This window comes from Anabrus simplex, chromosome 5 (genome assembly GCF_040414725.1).
Source record: "Anabrus simplex isolate iqAnaSimp1 chromosome 5, ASM4041472v1, whole genome shotgun sequence".
Classification (NCBI taxonomy): domain Eukaryota; kingdom Metazoa; phylum Arthropoda; class Insecta; order Orthoptera; family Tettigoniidae; genus Anabrus; species Anabrus simplex.
Window position 1 is genome coordinate 331,251,422 of NC_090269.1, and position 21,238 is coordinate 331,272,659.

Genomic DNA, 21,238 nt, shown 5'->3' on the forward strand with positions numbered 1-21,238 from the left:
TTGATGTAGTTATTCAGTACTATTCCATATCTATGTGTGAAAGATAAACAAGGGAACCCTCTCAGTTGAACCAGACTCATTACAACAAAACTAGATATTCTGATCAATTCAGATTTGCTGAGTTTAATTCCAGTGATCATTTTTCTGCCAAATCGACAGAACTAGCATGATCGCATGGCGAAAGAATATCCTTGAGCTTGTAGCCCGGCAAAGACACGAGTTAAACTAGTCATAACGACACTCTCATCACTGCTATATGAAGGCAAGTAAGCTGTATTAATTCAATCACAGACACATGTGTTGTGCTTCTTGGGGTAAGATGATGAAAGACATCAGTCTTCAGTGTTGTAAATATATTACTGACTCGATTAACCGACTAGTTAGACCTCAGAAATTGCAAGAAGTATGTAAGAATAATGCTGTAGCCGTGATCCATAATGCGTACAGTGAAGTTTAATATGTAGAAGTAGCAGTTCATCAGGGATGAGAGCATTGAATTTATATAAGTATATGGGTACGGAAATTGCAAGCAAAGTCAATGAAAGTACGAAATTTCCTGCAATCACACATTATCAAAGAGAGAAATGGACACAAATGTGACAAATCAGTTTTCAGTACATCTTTTCCATATAAATCGATGTAATGATGTCTTTGTCAGGCGCTCTTTGTTTTCAGAAAATTATGGAAAACAGTTTCAGCCCTTATGTTGGAAAAGTGGTACCTCCAAATCTCTGTGTGGATTGCCTTAGTAGTGGGAAATTGACAAAAAGGCACTTGCAAAACTCTTTACTGCAATATTTTGAATGAGTATTTGCATCCAAATTCTTTTCTTAGACAGACTGAATAGCCTTTAACCCATTCGCCTCACATTTAAATACCATAGGAGTTCACTAAGAAATCACGTTTAAATACTGCTCTACAGCCGTCATCATCACACTGTTATTTAGAAAATCATACAAGACCAACCAGTAAATATTCCTTTCTGAAAATTTGCATGCATGATAACGAAGTAATAAACTTACCAATGCCGCTATTTTAGTACGTCTGCTGGGTGTGGTACACCTCTAAACATTCTTCTAAGTGAAGAACTACGCCACACTTTTTGCACTGCCAGCAACATTCACTTCTTTTACCCTGGCTGTAGCACACAACACACCTTCTTGTGACTTTTGATTTCTTCTCTGTAGGGGGAATACGCATGGGAAAGTGGGCCCATGATTTAGCTTGTAATCTGGTGAGGGTGGTGCTCGCTGAAGGTCGACCTCGAACCGAGTACTCCGGCAGCTGAACAGTCTCTAGTAGCTGCTGTGCAATGCTAGTTCTGAAGTCCGTGTAGCTCATCATTCTGTTAGCAGCGATCTTGTGATACACAGTTAAGGAATTGAAAATACATATATCTAGGAGGTAAAAGAATATTTTCCTATACCCTTTCACTGTGCATCGCATGACTGTGAACAGAGCTCTAACCTGAGCCTAAAGATCAACCCCACCCATCCCCTTCTGGTATTCAAGGCCACACTTGGACTTTATCACTTCTTCCCTAGGGGTTTGTCCTCTCTTTCGTCTGAGTTTGCCTGTCCCTGTCATGTCAGCTGATTTGTGTTTAGTGGTGAGAAAGCAAACATCCTTGTTATCTTTCCACTTCACACATAACATACCGTTGGCAGCCCACGTCTCATACTCTCCACATTTTAGTTTCGTCTTACTGATATCGCGAGGGATGTCTTTTCGGTTCTGTCTAACAGTTCCAATTACATTCATCTGCTTGTTGTGTAGCCTTTTGAATAAATGTGGAGAAGAATACCAGTTATCTAAAAACAATGTATGCCCTCGGCCTAACAAGGGTTCACACATGTTGAGCACAACGTTTGTACTTGCTGGCAGACTTGGATCCGTTACATCATCACCTACATAAATTTTGAAAGACAGACAGTAGCCAGAACTTGATTCACAAATTTTGTAAATTTTTATTTCAAACCTAGAACGTTTAGACTTATTACACTGGACATACGAAAGGCAGCCTCTGAATTTCATTAGACTTTCATCTAGAGCAATGTCTTGTGAAGGTAAATATAATTCTGAAAATTTGGAGCAGAAATGTTGTAATATAGGCCTAACCTTTCTTAGTTTGTCACTACTATCGACTTGTTCATTGTCAACAAAATGTAAAAATTGTGAAATTATAATAAATCTTCCCCTGCTCATGGTTTCACAAAAAATAGGAGTGTTTATACACCTGTTTTTACTCTAGTATAACTGTATTCTTGCCTTTCGCACTTGTGACTTGTGACTAACGTAAAATATGCCATAATTTCGTCAGGTGTAGTCTCAAACCATTTGTCATCGTCTTTCAACTTTTTCTGTCAGGATTGCTCAACTGTTTTGCTGCATATGAATTTGTCTCGACTGATATTTTGTCAAACAAAAGGTTCATGTATTCACAAAAAAACTGAGAGTTCAGATAGTGGCTGCGTATCAAACTTTTTCAATAAGTTTTCACTAACCCCACTGTATTCACTAAACTTATGTACAACAGGTTTATTGTCACTTTTTGTCCAGTTCCATTCAGTCAATTTAGTCTGTGCCAAGGTACGAGCTTGTTTCGAAAGACTCGGCACACCGTCGTTATTTGCATCACTTTCCGTGTCATCAGAACTATTATGCGCATCGCTAGTACTCAAACTAAGGACTTCAGGGTCTATTTTGTCGTCACAAACATCACTGCCTTCAATATTACTCTCTAAAACACTATTAGCTTCCATATTCCTTCTTCATCAACATCAGCACATCTGCTTGATGCCATGATGGCAACTGACAAGAGCGAAATAATATGAAAAAAGATTCTCTTATCTCTTGTTCTGGAAGTGTGTGAGAACCTGCTGAAAGGGAAAAATCCGAAGCCACATGTGGTAAACTTCAGCTCAGAATGTATACAAGTGGCATCTGTGGGTTAGTGACTGAACTACATGGATTGATGTACAGCTCTACATCGCCGCGAGCAGAGCTCGTCATTTGATTCATATACCACGAATAACTATGACGAGCTAAGGTCGTCAAATGATGCGATTGGGTTAAGGTACATGTGACGCCGTATAGGTGACCTGCGTGTCTGTGAGGATCAAGTTTATGATGAATTCTAATGATGAAGACCCAGCCCCCGATCTATCAGAATTAACCAATGACGATTAAAATTCCTGATGTGGCTGGGAATCGAACCCAGGACCTCCTGGCCCAAAGGGCAACATGGTAATCATTTAGCCATGGAGCCGGACACTTCGTGGGTAGGACATGCCTCTAAAGATTATTCAGTCTTGAACTACAAATGTGTGCGGCCTCTAGATATATGCTATTTCTGAAAATATAATATGTGTGTAGGGCAAGTTGAGGACCATGTATGTCTGCACAACATTAGAGGATGCAAATTAACAGACAAAATAGTTCATCAAGAAACTATATTCTGTTGTGTGTGTGTGTGTGTGATCAACTCTCAGAGACATGCATCATTATGCATGGAAGAAAGCTGGATACGCTGTGTGATATACCAAAATTAATTATGAAATTGCTGTTCAGATAACGTTTGCCGTTCCATTGTCACATGGTAGCATTTATTCATTGCTCCTGATGTTTATAAGTGGTGTGTTATGGGGACCCTCGTTACTATTTTGAGAATTTTTGATCATTACAATTGAAATTGTTACTGTAAAAGTCAGCCTACCTATGTAATGGAAATATGTATACAGGTTATTGAACAAAATGTTTATAAAGTTTGATTTTTATAATAATAAGAAATAAGCATTGCACACTAAGAACTTGTCATATTATGCCCTGTCGGTCTCATATTCACCTCATGGCTAGTGATCTGCTTATTCTACTGATGCGACATACTAAGCTGCTTCACAACTAGGTATTTTTTATTTTCCCCCTTGTCGATACATTAGTTGCTTAAGGCAACTTATTGGTCAAAAGTGGTACATGTTTCGTAAATTATTAAAATCTTCAGCCACATAGCACTGTATAGATGAAAAATATATTGATGAAGTATCAATGCTTTGAGAGAAAGTGTCCTTAAAAATAGCATAAGAAGCATCCTTTGGATTCTGAGGCATCTTTTTGCACTTACAGGAATTGCATTACTGGTGTCATTTCTGTTTGCAGGGGGAATGAAGCTACTGTGTACGTTATGTAGTATTCTGATTTATTCTGGATCAGTGTTCTTTCAGAACATGCTGTGTAGTCTTGAGTCAACGGCCTTTTCAGAATTTATGAAAGGCAGAAACCTTACATGTGATAAATATCATCCATTTTATCCATTGTACTTATTTTAGCAGCCTTCTAATGTTAATTTTGTTAATACTTCCACTATTGTATCTCATCACATTGTATTTTCAAACCATGAAATGGTAAGTGCATACGATTCTACTTCAATATTTTTCAAATCTCTTTTCACACAATTAACTCTAAGATTCTTGCTTCCATTTACAGATTCCACTTTTATATGCTTTTTCAACTAGAATATCTACAAACTCACAATTTACAACATTTGAACATCACTTCAAATTTTGAGATGGTCCATAGTGATCCTATTTGAAACTGTTCTTCAACTTCTATTCACCTACTTCATATCCTCAACGTGTTCTACAACTTCACCATATGCATCTGACTTTCTTCTTTTATCTTCAAGATCATGATGAACTTTGGATCTCTCGACTAACTTTGACTTTTATTCTCTCCTCTTTACTTTGATTATATAAGATTTTTCATGACTATCAACTTTACTTTTATGCAATCTTACTACTTGTTGTATAACAATCCGTTGTTTTATCCATTGTACTTATTTTAGCAGCCTTCTAATGTTAATTTTGTTAATACTTCCACTATTGTATCTCATCACATTGTATTTTCAAACCATCATTGTTATTTTTAATGTTATTTTACTTCAAATCTCTTCAAGATTTTTAAAAATTCATTTCATTACTACATGTTATTTAGACGCTTATTTTTAATTTAAGGTTAAGACTATGGCTGATGATGCCTTCAGGGAAGGCGAAACATGTCCCACTATTAGCTAACAAATTTATGTAAATCATCCAAGACGATTTTGTATTGATTAGGTGGTCTAATAAATAACTTAATGTTATTATTTCAATCTAATATCATCAATACGGACCAAAAATGATATTTATCACATGTAATGTCAATGCCAACCAGGCAATAGTAAAACCTAACAAGTACTTGAACCTAAAAATTAAAATAGGCAAGATTTCTAGAGATATCAAGTTTCTTAAAGATTGCTTGAAATTAGAGTTGGTACCTAAATTTCTCAAATCTTTACAAAGAAAAAGTCATCCCTATTCAAAATCTAATGCCACTCAAAAGAAAGTAAACAACATATGGTTGAAAAATGAAATTAAACTATTATACAAGAAGAAATCTTTACTAAATTTACAATTATATAGGACTCATTTGACCATCTCTCAGAAATTACCCCCACTTGAATGGAGCTCATTTTTAAGGTACACTGACATCAAACTATCTTACGTATTAGACAAGAAACAGAAAACCCTAAACCATAAATTACTTTGTCTTCAAGAAAACAAATGTAAAACTCCTGACCAAAATACAAACAATAAAGTGTCCCCTTCCCATTTGACTAACATTCCCACTACAATCAACCTATCTAATGCAACCTTCTCTAACCAAGAATTAAATCTATTAGATAAAGGCATCAAACATAATTGGCCTAATCACAAAAAGGCAGAAGACATCATCACTACCATCGCTGAAACCGAAACTAATATCGATAAACTAATCCCAATTGATAAACAGAATGACGTACGATATGAAGTAAAAAAGAAACTCCCAACTTTGATTAATGAGATAACATCTAATAATAACTACAATGTCTCGAAACAAATTCTAAACCTGAAATCCAAAATCCATAACAACAACGTAGTAATTACAAAAGCAGATAAGGGCAACACCATAGTAATAATGAACAAACAAGATTACATCAATAAAACTGAAACCTTTTTTTCAGACAATACCTATACCTTAATTAACAAAGATCCAACAAACAAAATACAGCGTAACTTAAAGAACCTTCTTAAAAATTCTAACTTCATTTTAAATGATCAAGATTATCAGAAATTAACTGTAATGAACCCAAAATTACCTACAGTCAGATCACTGCCCAAAATTCATAAAAATGATGTCCCCATTCGGCCTATAATTAATAGTATCAATAGTCCTACCTATAAAACCTCTCAATTCCTACACAAATTCCTAAAAAAACACTTCAAATTTCACAACTCCAACCCCATAAAGAACTCGATCGAACTTTGTAATTCCCTAAATAATTTCAGTCTACAACCAAACCACGTTTTATGTTCTTTTGACATCACCAACATGTATACTAATATCCCTATCAACAATACTATTAACATCATAAAAAACAATCTGTTGAAACATAGCACATTGAGTAAAATCGAAATTGATGAATGGTTAAAATTACTTATTTTCGTTTTAGACAACAACTATTTTACCTTCAATAAGAAAATTTACAAACAAGAAGGTCTAGCGATGGGAGACCCGTTGTCTGGAATACTAGCCGATATATACTTAGATAATCTCGAACATAGTAAGATTATTAATAACATCAACGGACTCTGTCTTTGGCATCGCTATGTTGATGATACCATAGCTATCATTGATAAACAAATCAACAACAGCAATAACATACTATCATTCCTCAACAACTTAGATAATAATATTAAATTCACTAAAGAAGATGAGTTCAATAACTCTTTGAACTTCTTAGATATCAAAATCACACGAGCATTGAACAAATTCGACTTCCAAATATACAGAAAACCCACCTTTTCTCCAACAACCATAAAAAATGATTCTTTACATCCCAACTCACATAAAAAAGCCACTTATCACAGTTTAATATATAGAGCATTAAGGATCCCTATGTCCTCTACTAATTTAAAGAAAGAATTACTATTCATCAAGGAAATAGCTAAATTCAATGGATTTAACACGAGTATGATTGATAAAATCATCAATAAAACCAAACTGAAACTAGCTACCAATTTAACCCCATTAAAACCCGTCAAACCTAAATACGCTAAATTCACGTTCACTAACCATAGCATTTACCCGATAACCAATTCATTAATGAAGCACGAAATAAAAATAGCCTACACAACAAAAAACACTAATCGTAATTTATTCTTCAATCACAACTCTATCAACATCACAGACAATAGTTACTCTGGATCAGGAATATACAGATTGAAATGCTCTACATGTAATTTTTCTTATGTTGGCCAAACTGGCCGCAGCTTCTCTACCAGATATGCCGAGCATTACAATGCCCAAAGACACAACAAATTCTCCGCAATGGCCAACCATATGAGGGACACCGGGCATAAATTCACCACAATAGAACAAGACCTCCATATCCTAAAAAGAGTCGATAAAAGCAAACTCATGACAGAATATGAAAACTTATTTATTTTCCTCGACCAACATTTTAATAAAGATAAAAATCTAAATGACACTATTGATAAAAAAAAGCCCCTTGTATGAACAGATTCTTATTTTATTACGAGAATCAACTTCCCTCACCAACAAATTCTTAAAAATCTTCAACCTCACATCAATTAGAGTTCCCACCTCCCCTACAGCTAATATACCCCCCTCCCTTCCCCCCGCCGCTAGTACCTCTAATTCAAATACAACCAATAAACCCATAGCCACACCCACCGGAACATCGCTCCCTCCAATAGCCTTACACCGTTACAACACGCGCAGTAATACACTCTCTTCCTTCCCTCCCACCAATAGCAGCCCCCCTCCAATAGTTACGTCAACGCAAACAGATCCCCCTCCAGCACAAAACTTCAGTTATAACACACGTAGCAAGAAGTCTACGGTTGCAAATTCTTCTAACTCATAATATTACAAGCTATCTCTGTCACCGTGAAATGGTAAGTGCATACGATTCTACTTCAATATTTTTCAAATCTCTTTTCACACAATTAACTCTACGTTTCTTGCTTCCATTTACAGATTCCACTTTTATATGCTTTTTCAACTAGAATATCTACAAACTCACAATTTACAACATTTGAACATCACTTCAAATTTTGAGATGGTCCATAGTGATCCTATTTGAAACTGTTCTTCAACTTCTATTCACCTACTTCATATCCTCAACGTGTTCTACAACTTCACCATATGCATCTGACTTTCGTCTTTTATCTTCAAGATCATGATGAACTTTGGATCTCTCGACTAACTTTGACTTTTATTCTCTCCTCTTTACTTTGATTATATAAGATTTTTCATGACTATCAACTTTACTTTTATGCAATCTTACTACTTGTTGTATAACAATCCGTTGTTTTATCCATTGTACTTATTTTAGCAGCCTTCTAATGTTAATTTTGTTAATACTTCCACTATTGTATCTCATCACATTGTATTCTCAAACCATCATTGTTATTTTTAATGTTATTTTACTTCAAATCTCTTCAAGATTTTTAAAAATTCATTTCATTACTACATGTTATTTAGACGCTTATTTTTAATTTAAGGTTAAGACTATGGCTGATGATGCCTTCAGGGAAGGCGAAACATGTCCCACTATTAGCTAACAAATTTATGTAAATCATCCAAGACGATTTTGTATTGATTAGGTGGTCTAATAAATAACTTAATGTTATTATTTCAAGGCAGAAACCTTTCGCCCCTCTGTTTAAAACATCGGAATAAATTATCAAGGGAAATGTTCGGTAAATTGGAATGTTTGTTGAAAATGTTTAAGAGAAATTTAGGTAAAAAATCTGTACATATAGAATGAGTTTTGTCTGTACATTGCTCAGAATTTGAAAATAATGGTGTTTCTATGTCGGTCGTGTCCACAGTAACAAGGAAATGCACCTTTTAGTTTTCCGTAATTTCTGTCTGTATGTATGTACACGCATCGCAAGAAAATGGCTGAAGAGAATTTAATGAAAATCGGTACATAAGGTCGGGGGATGAACCACTACAATCTAGACTATAAATCATTTTATTCACACTGAGTGAAATGGTAGTTTAGGGGTAGGCCTAAAATTTAATTCTCAAATATTTGTATTACTAGCTGATGTAGCCGTGCTTTGCTACAGAATTCTACCTTGTATATACAGATTTCTAGGTTAAGTAGTGTACACCTTGTGAGCAAGATTGTATTATATTGCACAGCTCTTAACGTTTCCCTAGAAACGTGACGGGGAAGTCACTAAACGTCTTTTTCTCATATGAAGACTGCATTAGGGAATTTTCACTGTAATGGTAGGCCAACTTGCCTACCATCAGTCACAATCAGGTTGGGGAGTTTTCATTATAATGGTAGACACTCACTCTCCACCTTCTTTTTTACATCCTCAGAAAGACTGTCTTAGGGGTTTTCCCCAAGTGAAATGAACATAGGACATTACAATGACGTCAGTAGGAATGGCGCGATTAAACGCAATATGAAATACTCTATCAAATAAAAAACCACGCATTTTCTCATTTAACGAACAGTACTACGCTGCCGATCTAACTGTCCATAGTTCCAGAGCTCGAATGACCAAATGACCAAGCCGCAGACAGCCGTGATCCGTGAACACTCTTCATCTTCTTTCGGCGGGGGGTGGGGGAGGGGGTGTCGAATAGTGGAGAGTCCCAGGGCAAATCTATGCCCTTTTACTAATCTGTTTACTAGGAGTACCCGATGAGTTGGAAAATCTCATTTCACTACTACTCTGGCGGCAAAAAATTTTTCCTCCAAGCCAGAGGAGAAAACCCCTCTTCACAGCTAATTTGGAATAAAATGAATGTAGAATTTAATAAAAGTGAAGAGTTTCTTAAGAAACAGCTCTTTTCAGGGTTGAATTTTGAATTATTTAGTGCTATAATTTGGAAGTCTAAATTGTAATTCTAGACCAGGTCATGCTATTACTCTGCCTCTGCCAAATGTGCACACTGCTCGCTCAAGACAGCGTGTCAGAGTACGGATCGAATAGCTGGAATTCTATGATGAACCAGTGTGTTATGTACCAGCAGTATCAGGCAATGTGTGAACCAGAGGAATGGCATGCTGAAGAAAAATGTTTTCTAACTCCCCAGCTATTTCCAGCCAATGATCGAAAATTGTATTCTCTATAACTTTTGTTATGTAGTACTTTTCTATAAGACCAGTAACATAGGTATTTAACAATTAAATTTTAGGCACCTACCCCTAAACTAGAAGAATTGTTATAGCTTAGACTTAAGTTTCTTCTTCCCCGACTCTGTATACCGATTTTCATTAAATTCTGTTCACCTACTTTCTCCTGGCTCGGCGTTGATGTGGACTTAGCAACAAAAATCGAAATTCATTAATATCAGTGTTATAATAGCCGGTACGGTAAAAATTTATAAGACATAAATGATCGGAGATTTAATTCTATGTAACTTTAGTTATGTAGTATTTATCGATAGGACCACTAATAATACAAATATTTGAGAATTGAATTTTAGGCCTTTCCCTAAACTACCATTTCACTCAGTGTGAATAAAATGATTTATAGCCTAGATTGTAGTGGCTTATCCCCCACCTTTACATACAGATTTTCATGAAATTCTCTTCAGCCATTTTCTTGTGATGCGTGTAAATACAGACAAGACAGACAGACAGAAATTACGGAAAAGTGAAAAGTGCACTTCCTTTTTACTGCGGGCATGAACAATACAGAAATACCTTTTTTTTTTTTTCAAATTCTGAGCAATGTACAAACAAAACTCTTATTTTACATATATAGATTATCGGTAGTGGTCCTATCAATAAATACTATATAACTAAAGTTATATAGAATTAAATTTCCGATCATTTATGTTTTATTCAGTTTACCATACCAATTATGATAAGCGTTGTATTTCAGAGTTGGTAGAAAATTAGATGTGAAGGCCTACAATATCGAAAGCGCTTAACATTGATCAACAATAACATTGCATTGACCATTGTTTGTTGTGATGTTCTTTGGCTCTTATTCTGCCACTCAACTCCGATAGATGGGATTACTGCTGCGTACTGAGTATAACAACCTGACTGTATATTGACGGGAAATAACTGGGGAGTTAGAAAACTTTCTTCTTTAGCATGCCATTCCTCTGGTTCATACATTTCCTGATACTGCTGGTACTTAACCCACTGCTTCATCATAGCGTTCCAGCTATTCGACCCCTGTTCTGATGCGCTGTTTTGTAAGAGCGGTGTGCACACTTAAAGCAGAGGCTCCCTTGGTAGTAGTAACCTGGTCTAGAATTACAATTTAGGCCTATTCCGAATTTTAGCACCGCAGTTCACTGAATAACTCTAAATTCAACCGTGAAAAGAGGTGTTTCTTAAGAAAAGCTTCTTCCTCTTCACTTTTATTAAATTCTACATTAATTTTATTCCAAATTAGCAGTGAAGAGGGGTTTCTCCTCTGGTTCGGATGAAGAATTTGCTTCCAAGTCAGTGCCGCTGCCTGTGTATTGAGTTGAGATTTTCCGATTCATTGGGGGGTACTCGTAGGCAACAGTTTTGTAAAAGGGCATAGTTTTTACCCTGGGACTCTCCACTATTTGACCCCCCCCCCCCGCCGAAAAAAGACGGAGTATTCACAGATCACGGCTGTCTGCGGCTTGGTCATTCCAGCTCTGGAACTTTGAATCGTTAGATTGGAAGCGTAGTCAAGTTTGTTAAAAGTGAGAAAATGTGTGGTTTTTTCATTTGATCGAGTATTTCATATGAAAGCAGTGCTTTTAATCGCACCATTCCTACTGACGTCGCCGTAATTACCTATGTTCATTTCAGTTGGGTAAACCACTAAGACAGTCTTTCTGAGGATGTAAAAGGGCAGGTGGAGATTGTGTGTCAGCCATTATAATGAAAACTCCCCAACTTAATTTTGACTGATGGAAGGCAAGTGGGCCTACCATTACAATTAAAATTCCGTAACCCAGTCTTCATATGAGAAGAGGTGATAGGTGACTTCCCCGTCACGTTTCTCAGGTAACGTTAAGAGCTATGCAATTCAATACAATCTTGCTCACAACGTGTACACTACCTAACCCCGAATTCTGTATACAATGTAGAATTCCGAAGTGAAGCACAAGTATATCAGCTAGTTATAAATAAAGTTAAATATGAGGTAAAATAAAATAAGGAATCTGCCATCTATGTGACTGCCCTAAATGCAGATCATCGATGATTGAACATTTTTTTAAAATTTTAGATAATGTTTTATTACAGTATGAAACGGTATAAAATTTGTAGTAAGCCCTTGCAATTCCTAATACTTTTGAAGTTATCCTCCCCCAATGAATTATTTGTATCTCAATGCTCAGAATGTTATTTTCTTCTGATGTTCCTTTCCAGGTATGGGATACTGCTGGACAGGAGAGGTTTCGGTCCATGGCACCAATGTATTATCGTAATGCCAATGCAGCTCTTTTAGTGTTTGACATCACTCAGTATCACACATTTACGTCAATTAAGTCATGGGTCAAAGGTAAGGAATTTAATTTAATACCTTACTGTCTTCCAGCATAGTGAATTGTTCATTATTTTGCTTTTTCTTCTTCTGATTTTACTGGTTTTTCTTCCTCATTGTATTAATGTATTAAATTTGTTGATATTTTTTTAACAGAAGTACCTGAAATCACAAACTGAATTTAACCTTGAACTTCAAACCATGTTTTTAGACCCTCATTGGTTCTTATTATTTCTGTGCATATTGGTATACTTGACACTCGGTTTTCAACTGATTTGTTTAGGGAAAGGTATTTATTCGTTTACGAGCCGTAGTTCAGAGTTCATTAGGATTATTTTTTATCATCATCATCATCATCATCATCATCGTCATTTCCCTTTATCCAGCTGTAGCCGGGTAGGGGCAAATATGGTTCCTCTCCACTTTCTGCGGCCTTTCCACCACTCCTCCTCCAACACTGTGATGTTTGTAAACTTGTTCTCTGCTCTGTATATTTCTCTTTCTTTTGAAGAGAATAACTATTGTCACCTCCGTGTATTTTACATATATCATCTGATCCATGTTCATGTGTGCAACTTCAAAATTATCGGAAGGAACTCCTTTCTCAGTTCTTTCTTGTGGCAATAGCACTTGTTTGTACATTTATATGATGAAAAGTGATGCAATTTTGATTGTCCTAGTTGTTTTTGAGTTTCACAGTGGATACTTTCCTTTTGTTTTGTTTGGTAGCAGTTTAGTTTTGTACTAACACATTCAAGGTTTTCGGCAACACAACTATGGGGAAGGGATAGGATTGAAAAGGAAGCAACCATGGCCTTAATTAAGGTACAGCCCCAGCATTTGCCTGGTGTGAAAATGGGAAGCCATGAAAAACCATCTTCAGGATTGCCGACGGTGAGATTCGAACCCATCATCTTCTGAACGCAAGCTTACAGCTACGTGACCCTGACCGCATGGCCGACTCGCTAAGTCCTCAGTGGAAAAAACTGCTGATCCCACCTCTGTGCAGTCGTGAGGTGTGCAGTGAAAGTCACAGTAAATTTATTACAGATGTAGAGAACATACCTATATATATATATATATAACAAAACCAAGTGAGTTGGGCGTGCGGCTGTGAGCCTGCATTCGGGAAAATGTAGATTCGAACCCCACTGTTAGCAGCCCTGAAATGGTTTTCCATGATTTCCCATTTTCATACCAGAAAAATGCTGGGGCTGAACCTTAAAGCCATGGCCACTTCATTTCCAGCCTAACCTTTCTTCTATCCCATCGTTGCTGTAAGACCTATCTGTGTCGGTGCGATGTAAAACCAATTCAAATGTTATAACAAGTATTGAATAGGTGGAGACTTCCAATCCTATAATTGCAAACTGTAAAACCAATTGTAAAAACAAAACAAAAAATTCTATTAAAACTGCTTTAGAGGAAAGAAAGGATACACGAGAGTTGGAACATTAATAGTGGCAACTATTTAATTACAACCGATACAAAAGACTGTACTACCTGCGGCTGCCTGGCTGAGGGTTGGGCGGACAGTACCAAACTCTACAAACTGAGGGAGAACAAACGACTAAGGGTGAAGGAGTTCTCCTTTTGGAGGCTTGGTGAAGCCTTTGTGTAGGAAATGGCACACAAATTCACCAAAACGCTGTTGCCTTGCAGATGTGGCAGGGGACTGCCAAAGGCTAAGGGAGATTATCCCTACAGAAAATCCTCTACAGTGTTAGGCCTAGCAAGTCAGCTGAACAGAGTTGAGTTTGTTGCTTTCAAAACCAAGACAAGCCTTGGATGTAAAAGTATTAAAATTACCAGACCCAACAACAACTCTTCAGGCAACTTACAAACTTATGACGGCCAACAAGCCGAAGCTCATCGGGGATGCAGGAAGAGACCAACATTCCACGGGAAGAAACGACTCAGAATTGGAACCCTCAATATCCTCACCCTTACTGGTAAATGCAAAGAAATTGTAGACTTCATGGACAGATGTACACTTGGGATTTTAGGGTTGAGTGAGACAAAATGGAAACATTCAGGAAAGAAAAACTTACGAAATAGTTATATATTGTACGAGAGTGGGAACCCTAATGAAGCAAGAAATGGAGTTGCTTTCATTCTCCACAAAGATGATGATGTACAGGCAGGTATAAGTTATGAGTGACAGAATCATTAAAATGAAATTGCGTGTTGGCCAGGCCTAACAGGTCCATAACAGACCTAATCTTCAGTGTCCATATGTTAATGGGAAAATATTGGGAGAAAAGCAAAGATCTGTTTACGGTTTTCTTTGACATTGAGAAGGCATATGATAGCATTACAAGAGAGAAGATATGGGAATGCCTGAGAAAAAGGAATGTGCCAGAGGGACTGGTGAGGAATGTTCAGATGCTGTATGAAAACTGCACCAATGTGTGCGATTGGGTGACAGACATTCATCAAGACCGAAATTGGAGTCCAGCAAGGCAGTGCACTATCCCCATTATTGTTTATCACCATCATGGATGACATAATGAAGAACATCAAGAAAACCTCTGGTGAACTAAATGCAATGGCCTTTGCTGATGTTATGATCTGGGGAGAAACTGAGGAACAAGTACAGTCGAGACTCGCTGAATGGAAGGTTAAGTTCCAGGAGTTCAATTTCAAGATAAGAGAACTCAAAACAGTAGTAATGGCAATAAACAGAGAGAGACGACCAGCAAACATCTTGCTAGGAAACCATCCACTAGAAAGTGTGTAAAGCTTTACATACCTCAGTAGTGTAATATCTCGAGGTACACTAGCCACAAAGGAGGTGGTAAATAGAGTGCAGAAGAGCTCTCACTTTTACCAGCAAGTACAAACACTCCTCTGGGATCCCTTCATACCAATCTTAACCTATGGTATTGAAACCTGCACCCTCACTAAGACAGACTCATCAAGGTTGCAGGTATCCAAGATGAAGTTCTTTAGGTCCACAATTCAAAAAACCAAACTGGACAAGTTGAGGAATAATGTGGTTAGGAAGGAAGCTGGGATTGTTACATCATTGTTAGGTCAGATCAGCATGTCCAGACTGAGGTGGTTTGGGCATATAATGAGGATGAAGTCAACAAGGACAGCATATGTTAACTTGGAGCGACATGTGGCAGGGAAACGGGTGGTGGGAAGACCAAGAACTCACTGGATGGACATTGTAAAGATGGACATTGCAGATCAGGGAAGGACACTGGAGGACGTCATTAATAACAGAATGTATCTCAATAAGACAGAATGGAAGAGGCTCGCCAGCAGTACCCAGGAAACTGGAACTGTAAAATGATGATGATGATGATGATGGAGGGTGCCATGATGGGACTTTAGGCTGGGTGTGGCAGAACTTCCACTGTATTTTCCCAGTTTTGAACAGAGAGAGGGTCTCTTATTGAAGAATGATCTTTGAAACCCCCACCCAGTTGCTACCAGAAACAATGCATAACGAAAGCAAAAGGTTAAAAGAGCAGTTGCAAACGCTGCAGCGTAGGTAGTATTTGACAAATAGCAGTGCACTGTCTGAATTAGGATTCAGCTATCCTCATAAGTAAGAGACGAAATGTCTAACTCATACACTAAGTACAAAGCTGCTAAATAAGAGGTCTTAAATTAAACCAAAATTTATTATAAGTAAATTAAGTAAAAATGACAAGAAAATATAAGGATAAGAAAAATGACATAATATTCCATTACTTATCATTATCAGCTTTCTGTAAGGAAAATTTTTATTTTCAACCACCTATTCAGTACATTATAATATATTCATTGGATTATAATAATGAAGTATCTTAAATAATGGGACATGTTTCGTTCGGCATAGTGAACATCATCAGCCATTAATGCACATAGACTAGGTCAGGGCCCTGAGTTTAAGAAGGATCAAAATAATATCCTCATATCAAAAGAGTAACGGTGACATAATAAAAGAGTGATCATCAACAATCAACACAATATGAACAATAGACTTCAGATTGTAAAAAAAATATGTGCAAATTAAAAACAATCATTGGGTTGTTAAAATATGACAATAGACATTGTGGATATTAAAATATACGTCAACACGTGAAGCATGGATTAAATTAAAAATTGTGAGGTTGGAATTCCTTCAAATTAATTGAAAACAAGAGTTAAAATAGGGTATAAGGCTTTTTCAGGTGTTTGCTCTATTAACCAGCGTTTCGTCTTAGGTCTGACACTAGATTCATCAGAGTGGAATGTGTCAGACCCTACCCACTGACGCTGGGGTGTATGCAGGTGAACTTATCAGAAGCCCATTATAAGAGGCACAGCATGCTCTATTGGTGGAAAAATATCTAATTCCTTCCATGGAAACTTAGAATTTCCATTAAAATAGGGTTCATTGAATCATCGCGCGTCCAAGTCGAACCAGTCAAAAGGCACATAACAGCAGTACAGACAAAGGTTTACGTATGACGTGAACACCAACAGTTGTGAATTCCATAGGAGAGACGCAATCTTGATAACACGAGAGTTCAAGTTAAGCTAATCAATGTGCACATGCTAGCAATAAGACTAGGAAACTGTATGTGACGTGGAACGCCAAATAGTGACTCCTTATAAATTAACGGCAGTCTTGAACATGGGGGAGTTCTAGCAATCCTTAGGTGAAAAAGAGCAGATTATCGTGCATATTGGAGTTTGAATCTGAAAAAGAAAGAAAGGAAAGGGTAATGAAAGTTGAGTTAATGACGGAAGACAAAAAGGAGAAATTGAAAAGGGAGCTTACCCCTAGAGCTGGTATGAGGTGTCTGCTAGCGTTGGCTGCGTGAAGCAAACTGGCAAGTAGCTTTATTACTGCTTCTAGTGTTGTTTTGTACATATGTATACGTAGATGCGGGGAGTGAGCCATGTGAGGAGGGGGGTTGGGGGGGCGATGCCTTGGGCAGGTCAGATGTACGCGGAGGGGATGTAGCATGAAGGTATGGTGGAACAGTAGCTGTTGTTACAGAAGAAATTTTGTTAGCAGTTTTATAATTAAAGATATTCATGAAATTATTTTTATTTATATTGAAAAGAGAGAGTAGTTCTGGAATTTTTTGATTTTTGGACTTTTAGTTTCTGATTGTTTTGATTGCCATTAAAGTGCTGGTCTAAAATATGTAAGTGTTCTCAAACTCTGTCGTAAGCTTCCTTTTATTAATATATTTTAAGATTTGAAGATCTTTTTCAATTATCATAAAACTTCCAGTCTCTTCCATATGGGTGCTCATGGCAGTATACTTATGTTTTGAAGCGTTATAATGTTCAAGGTATCTGGTAAAAAAGCTATGTCCATTCTGTCTGATATAAGAAAACCTGCAATGGGTACATTTAAGTCTATAGATACCAGAGTTCGAGAATTTATTGTAATTAATGTTAACTGTTTAGAGTTGAAGAATATGTTATGGTTCGTGTACCCGGTTCTATAAGCGATATTGATATATTTCTTTAGTGAGTGACTTGAAATAAGCCTGGGTTCGTATAAGTAAAAGCAGCAAATTTTGTCTTCTTAGGCTTGTCCTGGATCAACTTGGTTGCATTTCTTAATTTTATCTTGTTGATGATTTTATTAATTATCAATGGATTATAGCCATTAATTCTGGCCAAATCCTTGATGTAATTTAGTTCTTTGTTACGATTTTCAATTGTAAGCAGGATCTTTAACGCTCTATAAACAAGACTAAAAAATGCAGCCTGTTTATGGGGTTGCGGTTGTAAGGAATCGTTTCTTATAGTAACGGGGGCACAAGAAGGCTTTCTATATATTTGAAAAATGAATTTATTATTCTCTCTTAAGATATTTAAATCTTAGAAGTTAAAAGAACCATTGACTTCATCTTCCTTAGTGAACTTGATATCATTTTCAAGCTCATTAAGGGATGCTAGTACACTGTGACTATCATTTTTCTATATATCTAAAATGGCTACTCTTTTGATACGGGGATACTATTTTGATCATTTTTAAACTCGGGGCCCTGACCTAGTCTTTGTGCATTAATGGCTGATGTTTGCTATGCCGAACGAAACATGTCCCATTATATAAGATATTTGATGATTATACTATAATCCAATGAGTATATTGTATTGTATTGAATACAGTAGGTAGTTGTAAATAAAAATTTTATAATTTTAATATCACATTGTGTATTATACATACAGATTACAACCTTGTATGTAATACGAAGACTGCAGCAACAGTCAGTCATCAAATCAAATTCCGCTCCAGTAAGTCATTATATGATCACTCACAAATATTAAATCAGAGTATAGAAAGGATGCTTCCAACGTCCACTCCTTTCCATAACAAACCTCGTACACACCTCCACAACAATCACCAATTCCAGAAGCAGTATAAAACGAAAATATTCCTGGAGGGGATGGTGCAAGCAATGGGCGCAAAGAACATAGAGTTCCGTGGAAAACAAACATGGTGGTGCAATAATATATAGGAAAATAAATCCAAATGCTTCTTGGCATCCAGCCTAATACCGCCCATGAATTAAAGAACACAGAAGTCAGGTAACCTAAATATAAGAATGTGAAGTACACCGAACCCAAATGAAGGAAAGAAAATTCTTGATGGACTATTAAGCATTCGTTTCTCCCCACTCAGACATCATTCACATGAAAGCACAAGAGCTGCCCATATGAGAGAAACTATCTCCAATGACATGAATATCATTTTTCACACTTTACCAGAGGATGATGCACGACAGACTCTTTTTATGAATGTATCTCTAAAGGCACCAACAACCGAGCAAATGGCCTGCGGCTTGGGTCACGTAGCTATCAACTTTTATTCAGGAGATAGTGGGTTTGAACCCCACTGTTGGCAGTCCTGAGTATGGTTTTTTTGTGTGGTGTCCCATTTTTCACACCAGACTAATGCTGGGAATGTACCTTAATTAAGGCCATGGTCTCTTCCTTCCCATTCCTGGCCTTTTCCTATCCCAACGTCACCTTAAGACCTATCTAGTTTGGTGCGACATAAAACAGATGGTTAAAACCAAACAACCACCCCCAACAGTAACCATAACCTCCTAGACAAAACCATACTAGACACATATCACATAAAGCCCCTGCCTGTCAGCCCCGAAAGCTATAGGAAAGGTATCAAGGATATACACCAGCAAGTTAAATACTTCGGTGAGTCATGCGGCAAATAGATCTAGATGTAGTGAGAAGAATGTAGATTGACAAGGTTCTCTTATATATCATCACACACATCAAAATGTAAACAAAAATGTAAGCCTAGCATAATGTCAGAAATCGAACAAAAAGAGCATTTAAAAACATAACAGAAAACACACACAAGACTCCTTTCAGATAAAAAGGAAATACAATAAAAAAAGAATGAACCAAAGTCATTCAGATGCTAAGGAAGCATATAGCCTAACAGAAAAGGAAATTACAACAAAAGTTAAATATACCGTAACATAAAACTCGCGTTGCTGCAGCAAATATAGAGAGAAATAACAGCATGTCTGTCGTGAGCAGACGTGATGCAATCATTTTAAATGAGAGTAGACTTTCTTATAACATAAAAATACAGTATAATAAATTTGGTCCACCATGTTTCCTTTTATGGTCAAAACCCACACAACAGGAAGACAAAAAACCCAAGAGAAAAAGAAAGAACAGAGTATCGAAATATGCATGTTGCTGCAACGTGTTGGCAAAAGAACAAAATATTAGAGACTATCAGATTAAAGTTTACAGAGAAAAAACATAAGTATTAAGGGAACAAAATAAACTATTGTTGTATACAAGAACCACGATATACAAAGCACAACATAAAAGTTTATTAGTTTGTAAATATTCACACAGCATGTACAAAAATGAACGAAATTTAACTTGCTGCTTGAAGTGCTGTACACGTTAAATAACATAAACTAGTTGACTGATGGTCTGAGAAATATACACACTTGGATTCTTATATGTACAATGATATCTATCTTGATAAGATAGCATATCCGAAGGAATGAATGTCCGTGATAGCTGATGACTATCTGTAGTTTGGAGAGTTATAAAGGGAACTTGGAGTAAAGTTCATGAGTAGCAGAATGCTAGGCAGGACGTACGTTGGTGATACGGGAGGCAGGATAACTTGAGGCGAAGATGTCCTGAGGTGAGACCTCCCAATCAGAATTAGTCCACCTGTTCAGTACACTTTTTTAAGAGGGTACCTCCGTGTCTGACATACGGTGTAGTCTGATTGCTGGACACTGTGGAGTGCCTCGAGTGGAGATGATGTCGCCCAATTTATACCTGCTGGCTGACATCACACGATTACATCAGCGCGCTGCCGTCCACACTTCATGGTATCTAGAAACGTCGGTGCGCTTGCGGGTTGCGGAGCTTGCAGGCGGCGGAGGACACGCACAACAAGTAAGAGTATTTAAAGTGCTTGAATGTAGCACGTGTAACGTTTCCCTTTCAAGATTTTTTCTTTCTTTCTTTCTTTCTTTCCCCCCTGATAAATTCCGATAGGGTTATTCCATGCTCTGCCGTTTTGTTCTGGTTTATACGGGTATAACCATCTTTCATTACCTATCACAGTGCTCTGTAAAAAGTAATCTTTATTTTGATATCTCTAAAGGAGGTCTTGAGTTGCTGTTTTTCTCTGAAATTTCCAGATCTTTTTATTGTGGAAGATGGTTAGCTGCCGTTCATCA

General features: G+C 37.0%; 1 protein-coding gene across 3 annotated transcripts in view; it reads left to right on the plus strand.

Moving 5' to 3' along the window:
* LOC136874068 (ras-related protein Rab-21) overlaps nt 1-21,238 on the plus strand; it is a 133,205-nt gene that overhangs the window by 62,414 nt on the left and 49,553 nt on the right. For all 3 annotated transcript variants that reach the window (XM_067147591.2, XM_068227648.1, XM_067147589.2), the window contains one exon: nt 12,437-12,569. In XM_067147591.2, the coding sequence (XP_067003692.1) occupies nt 12,437-12,569 (133 nt within the window). The remainder of the gene's footprint in view (nt 1-12,436; nt 12,570-21,238) is intronic.